This window comes from Pseudophryne corroboree, chromosome 3 (genome assembly GCF_028390025.1).
Source record: "Pseudophryne corroboree isolate aPseCor3 chromosome 3, aPseCor3.hap2, whole genome shotgun sequence".
Lineage (NCBI taxonomy): Eukaryota > Metazoa > Chordata > Amphibia > Anura > Myobatrachidae > Pseudophryne > Pseudophryne corroboree.
This window is the reverse complement of record NC_086446.1, coordinates 767,866,405-767,884,830: the sequence shown is the minus strand read 5'-3', so window position 1 is coordinate 767,884,830 and position 18,426 is coordinate 767,866,405. Positions and strand designations below refer to the sequence as shown.

At 43.1% G+C, this 18,426-nt stretch overlaps 1 protein-coding gene across 1 annotated transcript in view; it reads right to left on the bottom strand.

Annotated features, from left to right (window-relative positions):
* LAG3 (lymphocyte activating 3) overlaps nucleotides 1-17,910 on the bottom strand; it is a 64,734-nt gene extending 46,824 nt beyond the window's left edge. Inside the window, exons 1-2 of the mRNA XM_063963783.1 lie at nucleotides 17,721-17,910; nucleotides 576-708 (exon numbers count right to left, since the gene is read on the bottom strand). Coding sequence (XP_063819853.1) covers nucleotides 576-708; nucleotides 17,721-17,826 — 239 coding nt within the window. The 5' untranslated portion in view covers nucleotides 17,827-17,910. The remainder of the gene's footprint in view (nucleotides 1-575; nucleotides 709-17,720) is intronic.
* Between the last annotated feature and the right edge of the window lie 516 nt (nucleotides 17,911-18,426).

Sequence of the window (18,426 nt, the reverse complement as noted above, 5' to 3'; positions counted from 1 at the left end):
ATAGACAATTGGAGGTATAGCAAGGATGGACAGCTAGGGATGAAGGGAGAATGGGCATCTGGAAGTAGAGTGAGGATGGAGAGCTGGAGGAGGAGTGAGAACAGACAATTGGAGGTGTAGCAAGGATAGGACGGCTGAAGGTGGAGTGAGGATGGACAGCTAGGAATGGAGTGAGGACAGAGAGCTGCACGTGGTATAAGAATGTAGGAACACAGTATAAACAAGTGTAATAAATCAATCAGGAAAAAATAAATAATGCAAGAAATAGATTAAAATAGGAGAGACAATACAGGACTATGGGGTCTATTTACTAAGCCTTGGATGGAGATAAAGTGGATGGAGATAAAGTACCAGCCAGTCAGCTTATAACTGTTATTTTGCAAACACAGCCTGTGGCATGGCATTTAGGAGCTGATTGGCTGGTACTTTATCTCCGTCCACTCTATCTCCATCCAAGCCTTAGTAAATAGACCCCCAAAACACTATATAGACTAATAGACTAAAGGCAAACTATAAAAATAGCCAGATTCAGCGCATACATGTATGAGATATACTGTGTCAGTAAGAGTATTTACCCGTCCTTCTTCTGCCAGCGCACAGACGTTGCCGGGTATTTAGACCGATGCCCAGCTTCCAGCGAATCCTTGGTCATGTTACATGGAAGTGTTACCTGGCTCCCCACCAATCCGGTAACACTCACAGCACAGACTGCAGGAGAAATAATGATCACATGGGAGACAGAAAGAGACACACAGTGTATTCCTTATACAGAGAGATGGTATAACTCACACACACACAGACACACAGTGTATTCCTTATACAGAGAGATGGTATAACTCACACACACAGACACACAGTGTATTCCTTATACAGAGAGATGGTATAACTCACACACAGACACACAGTGTGTTCCTTATACAGAGAGATGGTATAACTCACACACACAGACACACAGTGTATTCCTTATACAGAGAGATGGTATAACGCACACACAGACACACAGTGTATTCCTTATACAGAGAGATGGTATAATGCACACACACAGACACACAGTGTATTCCTTATACAGAGAGATGGTATAACGCACACACACAGACACACAGTGTATTCCTTATACAGAGAGATGGTATAACTCACACACACAGACACACAGTGTATTCCTTATACAGAGAGATGGTATAACTCACACACACAGACACACAGTGTATTCCTTATACAGAGAGATGGTATAACTCACACACAGACACACAGTGTGTTCCTTATACAGAGAGATGGTATAACTCACACACACAGACACACAGTGTATTCCTTATACAGAGAGATGGTATAACGCACACACAGACACACAGTGTATTCCTTATACAGAGAGATGGTATAATGCACACACACAGACACACAGTGTATTCCTTATACAGAGAGATGGTATAACGCACACACACAGACACACAGTGTATTCCTTATACAGAGAGATGGTATAACGCACACACACAGACACACAGTGTATTCCTTATACAGAGAGATGGTATAACGCACACACACAGACACACAGTGTATTCCTTATACAGAGAGATGGTATAACGCACACACACAGACACACAGTGTATTCCTTATACAGAGAGATGGTATAACTCACACACAGACACACAGTGTATTCCTTATACAGAGAGATGGTATAATGCACACACAGACACACAGTGTATTCCTTATACAGAGAGATGGTATAACTCACACACACAGACACACAGTGTATTCCTTATACAGAGAGATGGTATAACTCACACACAGACACACAGTGTATTCCTTATACAGAGAGATGGTATAACGCACACACACAGACACACAGTGTATTCCTTATACAGAGAGATGGTATAACTCACACACACAGACACACAGTGTATTCCTTATACAGAGAGATGGTATAACGCACACACACAGACACACAGTGTATTCCTTATACAGAGAGATGGTATAACGCACACACACAGACACACAGTGTATTCCTTATACAGAGAGATGGTATAACGCACACACACAGACACACAGTGTATTCCTTATACAGAGAGATGGTATAACTCACACACAGACACACAGTGTATTCCTTATACAGAGAGATGGTATAACGCACACACACAGACACACAGTGTATTCCTTATACAGAGAGATGGTATAACTCACACACAGACACACAGTGTATTCCTTATACAGAGAGATGGTATAACTCACACACAGACACACAGTGTATTCCTTATACAGAGAGATGGTATAACTCACACACACAGACACACAGTGTATTCCTTATACAGAGAGATGGTATAACGCACACACACAGACACACAGTGTATTCCTTATACAGAGAGATGGTATAACTCACACACACAGACACACAGTGTATTCCTTATACAGAGAGATGGTATAACTCACACACAGACACACAGTGTATTCCTTATACAGAGAGATGGTATAACGCACACACACAGACACACAGTGTATTCCTTATACAGAGAGATGGTATAACGCACACACACAGACACACAGTGTATTCCTTATACAGAGAGATGGTATAACGCACACACACAGACACACAGTGTATTCCTTATACAGAGAGATGGTATAACTCACACACACAGACACACAGTGTATTCCTTATACAGAGAGATGGTATAACTCACACACACAGACACACAGTGTATTCCTTATACAGAGAGATGGTATAACTCACACACACAGACACACAGTGTGTTCCTTATACAGAGAGATGGTATAATGCACACACACAGACACACAGTGTGTTCCTTATACAGAGAGATGGTATAACTCACACACAGACACACAGTGTATTCCTTATACAGAGAGATGGTATAACTCACACACACAGACACACAGTGTATTCCTTATACAGAGAGATGGTATAACTCACACACAGACACACAGTGTGTTCCTTATACAGAGAGATGGTATAACTCACACACACAGACACACAGTGTATTCCTTATACAGAGAGATGGTATAACGCACACACAGACACACAGTGTATTCCTTATACAGAGAGATGGTATAATGCACACACACAGACACACAGTGTATTCCTTATACAGAGAGATGGTATAACGCACACACACAGACACACAGTGTATTCCTTATACAGAGAGATGGTATAACTCACACACACAGACACACAGTGTATTCCTTATACAGAGAGATGGTATAACTCACACACACAGACACACAGTGTATTCCTTATACAGAGAGATGGTATAACTCACACACAGACACACAGTGTGTTCCTTATACAGAGAGATGGTATAACTCACACACACAGACACACAGTGTATTCCTTATACAGAGAGATGGTATAACGCACACACAGACACACAGTGTATTCCTTATACAGAGAGATGGTATAATGCACACACACAGACACACAGTGTATTCCTTATACAGAGAGATGGTATAACGCACACACACAGACACACAGTGTATTCCTTATACAGAGAGATGGTATAACGCACACACACAGACACACAGTGTATTCCTTATACAGAGAGATGGTATAACGCACACACACAGACACACAGTGTATTCCTTATACAGAGAGATGGTATAACGCACACACACAGACACACAGTGTATTCCTTATACAGAGAGATGGTATAACTCACACACAGACACACAGTGTATTCCTTATACAGAGAGATGGTATAATGCACACACAGACACACAGTGTATTCCTTATACAGAGAGATGGTATAACTCACACACACAGACACACAGTGTATTCCTTATACAGAGAGATGGTATAACTCACACACAGACACACAGTGTATTCCTTATACAGAGAGATGGTATAACGCACACACACAGACACACAGTGTATTCCTTATACAGAGAGATGGTATAACTCACACACACAGACACACAGTGTATTCCTTATACAGAGAGATGGTATAACGCACACACACAGACACACAGTGTATTCCTTATACAGAGAGATGGTATAACGCACACACACAGACATACAGTGTATTCCTTATACAGAGAGATGGTATAACTCACACACAGACACACAGTGTATTCCTTATACAGAGAGATGGTATAACGCACACACACAGACACACAGTGTATTCCTTATACAGAGAGATGGTATAACTCACACACAGACACACAGTGTATTCCTTATACAGAGAGATGGTATAACTCACACACAGACACACAGTGTATTCCTTATACAGAGAGATGGTATAACTCACACACACAGACACACAGTGTATTCCTTATACAGAGAGATGGTATAACGCACACACACAGACACACAGTGTATTCCTTATACAGAGAGATGGTATAACTCACACACACAGACACACAGTGTATTCCTTATACAGAGAGATGGTATAACTCACACACAGACACACAGTGTATTCCTTATACAGAGAGATGGTATAACGCACACACACAGACACACAGTGTATTCCTTATACAGAGAGATGGTATAACGCACACACACAGACACACAGTGTATTCCTTATACAGAGAGATGGTATAACGCACACACACAGACACACAGTGTATTCCTTATACAGAGAGATGGTATAACTCACACACACAGACACACAGTGTATTCCTTATACAGAGAGATGGTATAACTCACACACACAGACACACAGTGTATTCCTTATACAGAGAGATGGTATAACTCACACACACAGACACACAGTGTGTTCCTTATACAGAGAGATGGTATAATGCACACACACAGACACACAGTGTGTTCCTTATACAGAGAGATGGTATAACTCACACACAGACACACAGTGTATTCCTTATACAGAGAGATGGTATAACGCACACACACAGACACACAGTGTGTTCCTTATACAGAGAGATGGTATAACGCACACACACAGACACACAGTGTATTCCTTATACAGAGAGATGGTATAACTCACACACACAGACACACAGTGTATTCCTTATACAGAGAGATGGTATAACGCACACACACAGACACACAGTGTATTCCTTATACAGAGAGATGGTATAACTCACACACAGACACACAGTGTATTCCTTATACAGAGAGATGGTATAATGCACACACAGACACACAGTGTATTCCTTATACAGAGAGATGGTATAACTCACACACACAGACACACAGTGTATTCCTTATACAGAGAGATGGTATAACTCACACACAGACACACAGTGTATTCTTTATACAGAGAGATGGTATAACGCACACACACAGACACACAGTGTATTCCTTATACAGAGAGATGGTATAACTCACACACACAGACACACAGTGTATTCCTTATACAGAGAGATGGTATAACGCACACACACAGACACACAGTGTATTCCTTATACAGAGAGATGGTATAACGCACACACACAGACACACAGTGTATTCCTTATACAGAGAGATGGTATAACGCACACACACAGACACACAGTGTATTCCTTATACAGAGAGATGGTATAACTCACACACAGACACACAGTGTATTCCTTATACAGAGAGATGGTATAACGCACACACACAGACACACAGTGTATTCCTTATACAGAGAGATGGTATAACTCACACACAGACACACAGTGTATTCCTTATACAGAGAGATGGTATAACTCACACACAGACACACAGTGTATTCCTTATACAGATAGATGGTATAACTCACACACACAGACACACAGTGTATTCCTTATACAGAGAGATGGTATAACGCACACACACAGACACACAGTGTATTCCTTATACAGAGAGATGGTATAACTCACACAGACAGACACACAGTGTATTCCTTATACAGAGAGATGGTATAACTCACACACAGACACACAGTGTATTCCTTATACAGAGAGATGGTATAACGCACACACACAGACACACAGTGTATTCCTTATACAGAGAGATGGTATAACGCACACACACAGACACACAGTGTATTCCTTATACAGAGAGATGGTATAACGCACACACACAGACACACAGTGTATTCCTTATACAGAGAGATGGTATAACTCACACACACAGACACACAGTGTATTCCTTATACAGAGAGATGGTATAACGCACACACACAGACACACAGTGTATTCCTTATACAGAGAGATGGTATAACTCACACACAGACACACAGTGTATTCCTTATACAGAGAGATGGTATAACGCACACACAGACACACAGTGTATTCCTTATACAGAGAGATGGTATAACTCACACACACAGACACACAGTGTATTCCTTATACAGAGAGATGGTATAACTCACACACAGACACACAGTGTATTCCTTATACAGAGAGATGGTATAACGCACACACACAGACACACAGTGTATTCCTTATACAGAGAGATGGTATAACTCACACACACAGACACACAGTGTATTCCTTATACAGAGAGATGGTATAACACACACACACAGACACACAGTGTATTCCTTATACAGAGAGATGGTATAACGCACACACACAGACACACAGTGTATTCCTTATACAGAGAGATGGTATAACGCACACACACAGACACACAGTGTATTCCTTATACAGAGAGATGGTATAACTCACACACAGACACACAGTGTATTCCTTATACAGATAGATGGTATAACGCACACACACAGACACACAGTGTATTCCTTATACAGAGAGATGGTATAACTCACACACAGACACACAGTGTATTCCTTATACAGAGAGATGGTATAACTCACACACAGACACACAGTGTATTCCTTATACAGAGAGATGGTATAACTCACACACACAGACACACAGTGTATTCCTTATACAGAGAGATGGTATAACGCACACACACAGACACACAGTGTATTCCTTATACAGAGAGATGGTATAACTCACACACACAGACACACAGTGTATTCCTTATACAGAGAGATGGTATAACTCACACACAGACACACAGTGTATTCCTTATACAGAGAGATGGTATAACGCACACACACAGACACACAGTGTATTCCTTATACAGAGAGATGGTATAACGCACACACACAGACACACAGTGTATTCCTTATACAGAGAGATGGTATAACGCACACACACAGACACACAGTGTATTCCTTATACAGAGAGATGGTATAACTCACACACAGACACACAGTGTATTCCTTATACAGAGAGATGGTATAACGCACACACACAGACACACAGTGTATTCCTTATACAGAGAGATGGTATAACTCACACACAGACACACAGTGTATTCCTTATACAGAGAGATGGTATAACTCACACACAGACACACAGTGTATTCCTTATACAGAGAGATGGTATAACTCACACACACAGACACACAGTGTATTCCTTATATAGAGAGATGGTATAACGCACACACACAGACACACAGTGTATTCCTTATACAGAGAGATGGTATAACTCACACACACAGACACACAGTGTATTCCTTATACAGAGAGATGGTATAACTCACACACACAGACACACAGTGTATTCCTTATACAGAGAGATGGTATAACTCACACACAGACACACAGTGTATTCCTTATACAGAGAGATGGTATAACGCACACACACAGACACACAGTGTATTCCTTATACAGAGAGATGGTATAACGCACACACACAGACACACAGTGTATTCCTTATACAGAGAGATGGTATAACGCACACACACAGACACACAGTGTATTCCTTATACAGAGAGATGGTATAACTCACACACAGACACACAGTGTATTCCTTATACAGAGAGATGGTATAACGCACACACACAGACACACAGTGTATTCCTTATACAGAGAGATGGTATAACTCACACACAGACACACAGTGTATTCCTTATACAGAGAGATGGTATAACGCACACACACAGACACACAGTGTATTCCTTATACAGAGAGATGGTATAACTTACACACACAGACAGACAGTGTATTCCTTATACAGAGAGATGGTATAACTCACACACAGACACACAGTGTATTCCTTATACAGAGAGATGGTATAACGCACACACACAGACACACAGTGTATTCCTTATACAGAGAGATGGTATAATGCACACACAGACACACAGTGTATTCCTTATACAGAGAGATGGTATAACACACACACAGACACACAGTGTATTCCTTATACAGAGAGATGGTATAACTCACACACACAGACACACAGTGTATTCCTTATACAGAGAGATGGTATAACGCACACACAGACACACAGTGTATTCCTTATACAGAGAGATGGTATGACTCACACACACAGACACACAGTGTATTCCTTATACAGAGAGATGGTATAACGCACACACACAGACACACAGTGTATTCCTTATACAGAGAGATGGTATAATGCACACACACAGACACACAGTGTGTTCCTTATACAGAGAGATGGTATAACTCACACACAGACACACAGTGTATTCCTTATACAGAGAGATGGTATAACTCACACACAGACACACAGTGTATTCCTTATACAGAGAGATGGTATAACTCACACACACAGACACACAGTGTATTCCTTATACAGAGAGATGGTATAACGCACACACACAGACACACAGTGTATTCCTTATACAGAGAGATGGTATAACGCACACACACAGACACACAGTGTATTCCTTATACAGAGAGATGGTATAACGCACACACACAGACACACAGTGTGTTCCTTATACAGAGAGATGGTATAATGCACACACAGACACACAGTGTATTCCTTATACAGAGAGATGGTATAACGCACACACACAGACACACAGTGTATTCCTTATACAGAGAGATGGTATAACTCACACACACAGACACACAGTGTATTCCTTATACAGAGAGATGGTATAACTCACACACAGACACACAGTGTATTCCTTATACAGATAGATGGTATAACGCACACACACAGACACACAGTGTATTCCTTATACAGAGAGATGGTATAACTCACACACAGACACACAGTGTATTCCTTATACAGAGAGATGGTATAACTCACACACAGACACACAGTGTATTCCTTATACAGAGAGATGGTATAACTCACACACACAGACACACAGTGTATTCCTTATACAGAGAGATGGTATAACGCACACACACAGACACACAGTGTATTCCTTATACAGAGAGATGGTATAACTCACACACACAGACACACAGTGTATTCCTTATACAGAGAGATGGTATAACTCACACACAGACACACAGTGTATTCCTTATACAGAGAGATGGTATAACGCACACACACAGACACACAGTGTATTCCTTATACAGAGAGATGGTATAACGCACACACACAGACACACAGTGTATTCCTTATACAGAGAGATGGTATAACGCACACACACAGACACACAGTGTATTCCTTATACAGAGAGATGGTATAACTCACACACAGACACACAGTGTATTCCTTATACAGAGAGATGGTATAACGCACACACACAGACACACAGTGTATTCCTTATACAGAGAGATGGTATAACTCACACACAGACACACAGTGTATTCCTTATACAGAGAGATGGTATAACTCACACACAGACACACAGTGTATTCCTTATACAGAGAGATGGTATAACTCACACACACAGACACACAGTGTATTCCTTATACAGAGAGATGGTATAACGCACACACACAGACACACAGTGTATTCCTTATACAGAGAGATGGTATAACTCACACACACAGACACACAGTGTATTCCTTATACAGAGAGATGGTATAACTCACACACACAGACACACAGTGTATTCCTTATACAGAGAGATGGTATAACTCACACACAGACACACAGTGTATTCCTTATACAGAGAGATGGTATAACGCACACACACAGACACACAGTGTATTCCTTATACAGAGAGATGGTATAACGCACACACACAGACACACAGTGTATTCCTTATACAGAGAGATGGTATAACGCACACACACAGACACACAGTGTATTCCTTATACAGAGAGATGGTATAACTCACACACAGACACACAGTGTATTCCTTATACAGAGAGATGGTATAACGCACACACACAGACACACAGTGTATTCCTTATACAGAGAGATGGTATAACTCACACACAGACACACAGTGTATTCCTTATACAGAGAGATGGTATAACGCACACACACAGACACACAGTGTATTCCTTATACAGAGAGATGGTATAACTTACACACACACACAGACAGACAGTGTATTCCTTATACAGAGAGATGGTATAACTCACACACAGACACACAGTGTATTCCTTATACAGAGAGATGGTATAACGCACACACACAGACACACAGTGTATTCCTTATACAGAGAGATGGTATAATGCACACACAGACACACAGTGTATTCCTTATACAGAGAGATGGTATAACACACACACAGACACACAGTGTATTCCTTATACAGAGAGATGGTATAACTCACACACACAGACACACAGTGTATTCCTTATACAGAGAGATGGTATAACGCACACACAGACACACAGTGTATTCCTTATACAGAGAGATGGTATGACTCACACACACAGACACACAGTGTATTCCTTATACAGAGAGATGGTATAACGCACACACACAGACACACAGTGTATTCCTTATACAGAGAGATGGTATAATGCACACACACAGACACACAGTGTGTTCCTTATACAGAGAGATGGTATAACTCACACACAGACACACAGTGTATTCCTTATACAGAGAGATGGTATAACTCACACACAGACACACAGTGTATTCCTTATACAGAGAGATGGTATAACTCACACACACAGACACACAGTGTATTCCTTATACAGAGAGATGGTATAACGCACACACACAGACACACAGTGTATTCCTTATACAGAGAGATGGTATAACGCACACACACAGACACACAGTGTATTCCTTATACAGAGAGATGGTATAACGCACACACACAGACACACAGTGTGTTCCTTATACAGAGAGATGGTATAATGCACACACAGACACACAGTGTATTCCTTATACAGAGAGATGGTATAACGCACACACACAGACACACAGTGTATTCCTTATACAGAGAGATGGTATAACTCACACACACAGACACACAGTGTATTCCTTATACAGAGAGATGGTATAATGCACACACACAGACACACAGTGTGTTCCTTATACAGAGAGATGGTATAACTCACACACAGACACACAGTGTGTTCCTTATACAGAGAGATGGTATAACGCACACACACAGACACACAGTGTATTCCTTATACAGAGAGATGGTATAATGCACACACAGACACACAGTGTATTCCTTATACAGAGAGATGGTATAATGCACACACACAGACACACAGTGTATTCCTTATACAGAGAGATGGTATAATGCACACACACAGACACACAGTGTATTCCTTATACAGAGAGATGGTATAACTCACACAGACACACAGTGTATTCCTTATACAGAGAGATGGTATAACTCACACACAGACACACAGTGTATTCCTTATACAGAGAGATGGTATAACTCACACACAGACACACAGTGTATTCCTTATACAGAGAGATGGTATAACTCACACACACAGACACACAGTGTATTCCTTATACAGAGAGATGGTATAACGCACACACACAGACACACAGTGTATTCCTTATACAGAGAGATGGTATAACGCACACACACAGACACACAGTGTATTCCTTATACAGAGAGATGGTATAACGCACACACACAGACACACAGTGTATTCCTTATACAGAGAGATGGTATAACGCACACACACAGACACACAGTGTATTCCTTATACAGAGAGATGGTATAACGCACACACACAGACACACAGTGTATTCCTTATACAGAGAGATGGTATAACTCACACACAGACACACAGTGTATTCCTTATACAGAGAGATGGTATAACTCACACACAGTGTATTCCTTATACAGAGAGATGGTATAACTCACACACACAGACACACAGTGTATTCCTTATACAGAGAGATGGTATAACGCACGCACACAGACACAGTGTATTCCTTATACAGAGAGATGGTATAACGCACACACACAGACACACAGTGTATTCCTTATACAGAGAGATGGTATAACTCACACACAGACACACAGTGTGTTCCTTATACAGAGAGATGGTATAACGCACACACACAGACACACAGTGTATTCCTTATACAGAGAGATGGTATAACGCACACACACAGACACACAGTGTATTCCTTATACAGAGAGATGGTATAACTCACACACAGACACACAGTGTATTCCTTATACAGAGAGATGGTATAACTCACACACAGACACACAGTGTATTCCTTATACAGAGAGATGGTATAACGCACACACACAGACACACAGTGTATTCCTTATACAGAGAGATGGTATAACGCACACACACACACAGACACACAGTGTATTCCTTATACAGAGAGATGGTATTACTCACACACAGACACACAGTGTATTCCTTATACAGAGAGATGGTATAACTCACACACACAGACACACAGTGTATTCCTTATACAGAGAGATGGTATAACGCACACACACAGACATACAGTGTATTCCTTATACAGAGAGATGGTATAACTCACACACAGACACACAGTGTATTCCTTATACAGAGAGATGGTATAACTCACACACAGACACACAGTGTATTCCTTATACAGAGAGATGGTATAACGCACACACACAGACACACAGTGTATTCCTTATACAGAGAGATGGTATAACTCACACACAGACACATAGTGTATTCCTTATACAGAGAGATGGTATAACTCACACACACACACACAGACACACAGTGTATTCCTTATACAGAGAGATGGTATAACGCACACACACAGACACACAGTGTATTCCTTATACAGAGAGATGGTATAACTCACACACAGACACACAGTGTATTCCTTATACAGAGAGATGGTATAACTCACACACAGACACACAGTGTATTCCTTATACAGAGAGATGGTATAACTCACACACAGACACACAGTGTATTCCTTATACAGAGAGATGGTATAACTCACACACAGACACACAGTATATGTGCACATCGTGCAGCCAGCATACTCAGGTAAGGGAATTACCCCCACAGAGGCCATCAGACGCTACTGTGACGCTAGGTGACAATAACGTTCTTATAACGGGGGACATCGTATCATACAGCAGCGGCTGTACAATATACTTAGACGCAAATCTGTCATTACATGTATTCAGGTGATTAATACTAGGTATGACAAGATATTATATATTATTGGATTGTATGTGATAATTAACAATGCACTAATATAAAGATCTAGGTGAGTGAAAGTGAATAGCATATAATATATACTGTAGCCTAGTTACATATAGCACCTTCATTATTAGAACATAACAATACTGAATAGCTAATACCTGTATATGTTCCTCCTCCTAACACACAGATATCTAATATACAGTGATTCTAATGATATAATATTACAGAGCACTAGTAGGGAAGTAGGGCTCATAGGCAGCAAGGAATATATATATAGATCTATATATATACAGGTTGAGTATCCCATATCCAAATATTCCGAAATACGGAATATTCCGAAATACGGACTTTTTTGAGTGAGACTGAGATAGTGAAACCTTTGTTTTTTGATGGTTCAATGTACACAAACTTTGTATAATACACAAAGTTATTAAAAATATTGTATTAAATGACCTTCAGGCTGTGTGTATAAGGTGTATATGAAACATAAATGAATTGTGTGAAAGTAGACACACTTTGTTTAATGCACAAAGTTATAAAAAATATTGGCTAAAATTACCTTCAGGCTGTGTGTATAAGGTGTATATGAAACATAAATGCATTCTGTGCTTATACTTGGGTCCCATCACCATGATATCTCATTATGGTATGCAATTATTCCAAAATACGGAAAAATCCGATATCCAAAATACCTCTGGTCCCAAGCATTTTGGATAAGGGATACTCAACCTGTATATATATATAGAGAGAGAGAGAGAATAGTCAAATATTTGCAGTAACGATCACATGAGCGATCCCTACTGAATTAGGCACACCATGCACACTGTCAGTACTGGACACACTATACTGTACACACTGTCAGCACTGGACACACTATACTGTGCACACAGTCAGCACTGGACACACTATACTGTGCACACTGTCAGACCGGGACACACTATACTGTGCACACTGTCAGACCGGGACACACTATACTGTGCACACTGTCAGACCGGGACACACTATACTGTGCACACTGTCAGACCGGGACACACTATACTGTGCACACTGTCAGACCGGGACCCACTATACTGTGCACACTGTCAGCACTGGACACACTATACTGTACACACTGTCAGCACTGGACACACTATACTGTACACACTGTCAGCACTGGACACACTATACTGTACACACTGTCAGCACTGGACAAACTATACTATGCACACTGTCAGCACTGGACACACTATACTGTGCACACTGTCAGCACTGGACACACTGTACTGTACACACTGTCAGCACTGGACAAACTATACTATGCACACTGCAGACTTGCCTACTCTCCCGGAATGGCCGGGAGGCTCCCGAAAATCGGGTGACCCTCCCGGCCCCCCGGAAGAACAGGCAAGTCTCCCGATTTCAGGGGTTCCCCACTGCCCGGCCGCCCACTTAGCGAGTAAAGTGGGCGGTCCGGGCAGGCGATGACGCGATTCTTGTTGAATCGCGTCATCATAGTCACGCCCCCTGCTGTATAATGCCGGTAATAGCGGCATTACACAGCGGGGGCGTGGCTTACATGACGCGATCCCGCAACCACGCCCCCGTCCCCCCTCTGCCACGCCCCGTCGCGCCTCTGGCCCGCCCCCCTCTGCACGCCCCATCACTGCCCGCCCCCCTCTTGAGCCGACCTGGCTGCTCTCTCCCGGAGAGAGCAGCCAGAAAGTCGGCAAGTATGGCAGACTGTCAGCACTGGACACACTATACTGTACACACTGTCAGCACTGGACACACTATACTGTGCACACTGTCAGCACTGGACACACTATACTGTACACACTGTCAGCACTGGACACACTATAAAGTACACACGGTCAGCACTGGACAAACTATACTGTGCACACTGTCAGCACTGGACACACTATACTATGCACACTGTCAGCACTGGACACACTATACTGTGCACACGGTCAGCACTGGACACACTATACTGTGCACACGGTCAGCACTGGACACACTATACTGTACACACTGTCAGCACTGGACACACTATACTGTGCACACTGTCAGCACTGGACACACTATACTGTACACACTGTCAGCACTGGACACACTATAAAGTACACACGGTCAGCACTGGACAAACTATACTGTGCACACTGTCAGCACTGGAAACACTATACTGTGCACACTGTCAGCACTGGACACACTATACTGTGCACACGGTCAGCACTGGACATACTATACTGTGCACATGGTCAGCACTGGACACACTATACTGTACACACTGTCAGCACTGGACAAACTATACTGTGCACACTGTAAGCACTGGACACACTATACTGTGCACACGGTCAGCACTGGACACACTATACTGTGCACACGGTCAGCACTGGACACACTATACTGTGCACACTGTCAGCACTGGACACACTATACTGTGCACACAGTCAGCACTGGACACACTATACTGTGCACACGGTCAGAGAGCAGCCAGAAAGTCGGCAAGTATGGCAAACTGTCAGCACTGGACACACTATACTGTACACACTGTCAGCACTGGACACACTATACTGTGCACACTGTCAGCACTGGACACACTATACTGTACACACTGTCAGCACTGGACACACTATAATGTACACACGGTCAGCACTGGACAAACTATACTGTGCACACTGTCAGCACTGGACACACTATACTGTGCACACTGTCAGCACTGGACACACTATACTGTGCACACGGTCAGCACTGGACACACTATACTGTGCACACTGTCAGCACTGGACACACTATACTGTACACACTGTCAGCACTGGACAAACTATACTGTACACACTGTCAGCACTGGACACACTATAATGTACACACGGTCAGCACTGGACAAACTATACTGTGCACACTGTCAGCACTGGACACACTATACTGTGCACACTGTCAGCACTGGACACACTATACTGTGCACACGGTCAGCACTGGACACACTATACTGTGCACACGGTCAGCACTGGACACACTATACTGTACACACTGTCAGCACTGGACACACTATACTGTGCACACTGTCAGCACTGGACACACTATACTGTGCACACAGTCAGCACTGGACACACTATACTGTGCACACGGTCAGAGAGCAGCCAGAAAGTCGGCAAGTATGGCAAACTGTCAGCACTGGACACACTATACTGTACACACTGTCAGCACTGGACTCACTATACTGTGCACACTGTCAGCACTGGACACACTATACTGTACACACTGTCAGCACTGGACACACTATAATGTACACACGGTCAGCACTGGACAAACTATACTGTGCACACTGTCAGCACTGGACACACTATACTGTGCACACTGTCAGCACTGGACACACTATACTGTGCACACGGTCAGCACTGGACACACTATACTGTGCACACTGTCAGCACTGGACACACTATACTGTACACACTGTCAGCACTGGACAAACTATACTGTACACACTGTCAGCACTGGACACACTATAATGTACACACGGTCAGCACTGGACAAACTATACTGTGCACACTGTCAGCACTGGACACACTATACTGTGCACACTGTCAGCACTGGACACACTATACTGTGCACACGGTCAGCACTGGACACACTATACTGTGCACACGGTCAGCACTGGACACACTATACTGTACACACTGTCAGCACTGGACAAACTATACTGTGCACACTGTCAGCACTGGACACACTATACTGTGCACACGGTCAGCACTGGACACACTATACTGTGCACACGGTCAGCACTGGACACACTATACTGTGCACACTGTCAGCACTGGACACACTATACTGTGCACACAGTCAGCACTGGGCACACTATACTGTACACACTGTCAGCACTGGACAAACTATACTGTGCACACTGTAAGCACTGGACACACTATACTGTGCACACGGTCAGCACTGGACACACTATACTGTGCACACGGTCAGCACTGGACACACTATACTGTGCACACTGTCAGCACTGGACACACTATACTGTGCACACAGTCAGCACTGGACACACTATACTGTGCACACGGTCAGCACTGGACACACTATACTGTGCACACTGTCAGCACTGGACACACTATACTGTGCACACTGTCAGCACTGGACACACTCTACTGTGCACACGGTCAGCACTGGACACACTATACTGTGCACACTGTCAGCACTGGACACACTATACTGTGCACACTGTCAGCACTGGACACACTATACTGTGCACACGGTCAGCCCGGGAAACCCTATACTGTGCACACGGTCAGCACTGGACACACATCACTGTGCACACTGTCATCCCGAGACACACATCACTGTGCACACTGTGAGCACTGTCCGGTACACACATCACTGTGCACACTGTCAGCCCGGTACACACTATACTGTACACACTGTAAGCATGGTACACACATCACTGTGCACACTGTCAGCCTGGTACACACTCTACTGTGCACACTGTCAGCCCGGGGCACCCTCTTCTCTTACCTGTGCCTAAGGTGGGGAGCAGTAAGAGGCAGAGATGTCTCACACACATGTCTGTGTCACAGGCGCTGTCATCTCCCCTCATATATATAAGTGTGTCACACGTCATATGTAGAATGTGCTGACTTTCTTCCCGCCTGTGAGTGCACTCAGCTGAGAAGTGACACTCTCTGCGAGACCGCTCAGCGCTGGAAAATACATATCTCTGCCTGCTGTCTCTGACTGTCTCTGCCAGTGGAAAATGTGAAGCTGCTGTTTACTAGAGAAAGAGGAACAATGATCATTGCTCAGCCTGAGACATTACAGGCACCGTCTCTAGCATACGCTAACTGCTATCACTGTAGCTGGAGGCTCTCCAGCCATCCTGGAACTACAAGTCCCAGCATGCCTATCAGCACAATGCCAAATTTCTGACTTCAGAACTGACCCCTGAAAATCACGTCTGCCGGAATTCCGCGTGGGGGACAGAGTAGCACCTCACCTTAAAGTAGGCTTACCGCACTATAGGGCCATTTATCAAATTATATTTATGGCTTTTTTCCTGAAAACACACATTTTATTAAGCATCCCCTGAATGTATGTAGGAGGGACCACAGCAAAGCCGGATTAAAGGGGGGGGGGGGGGGGTACGTACCCCAGGCCACCCTTTCCAAAAGGTTCCCCTGCCACACCACAGATCGGATCTCTCTTACGATCCGATCTGCGGTGC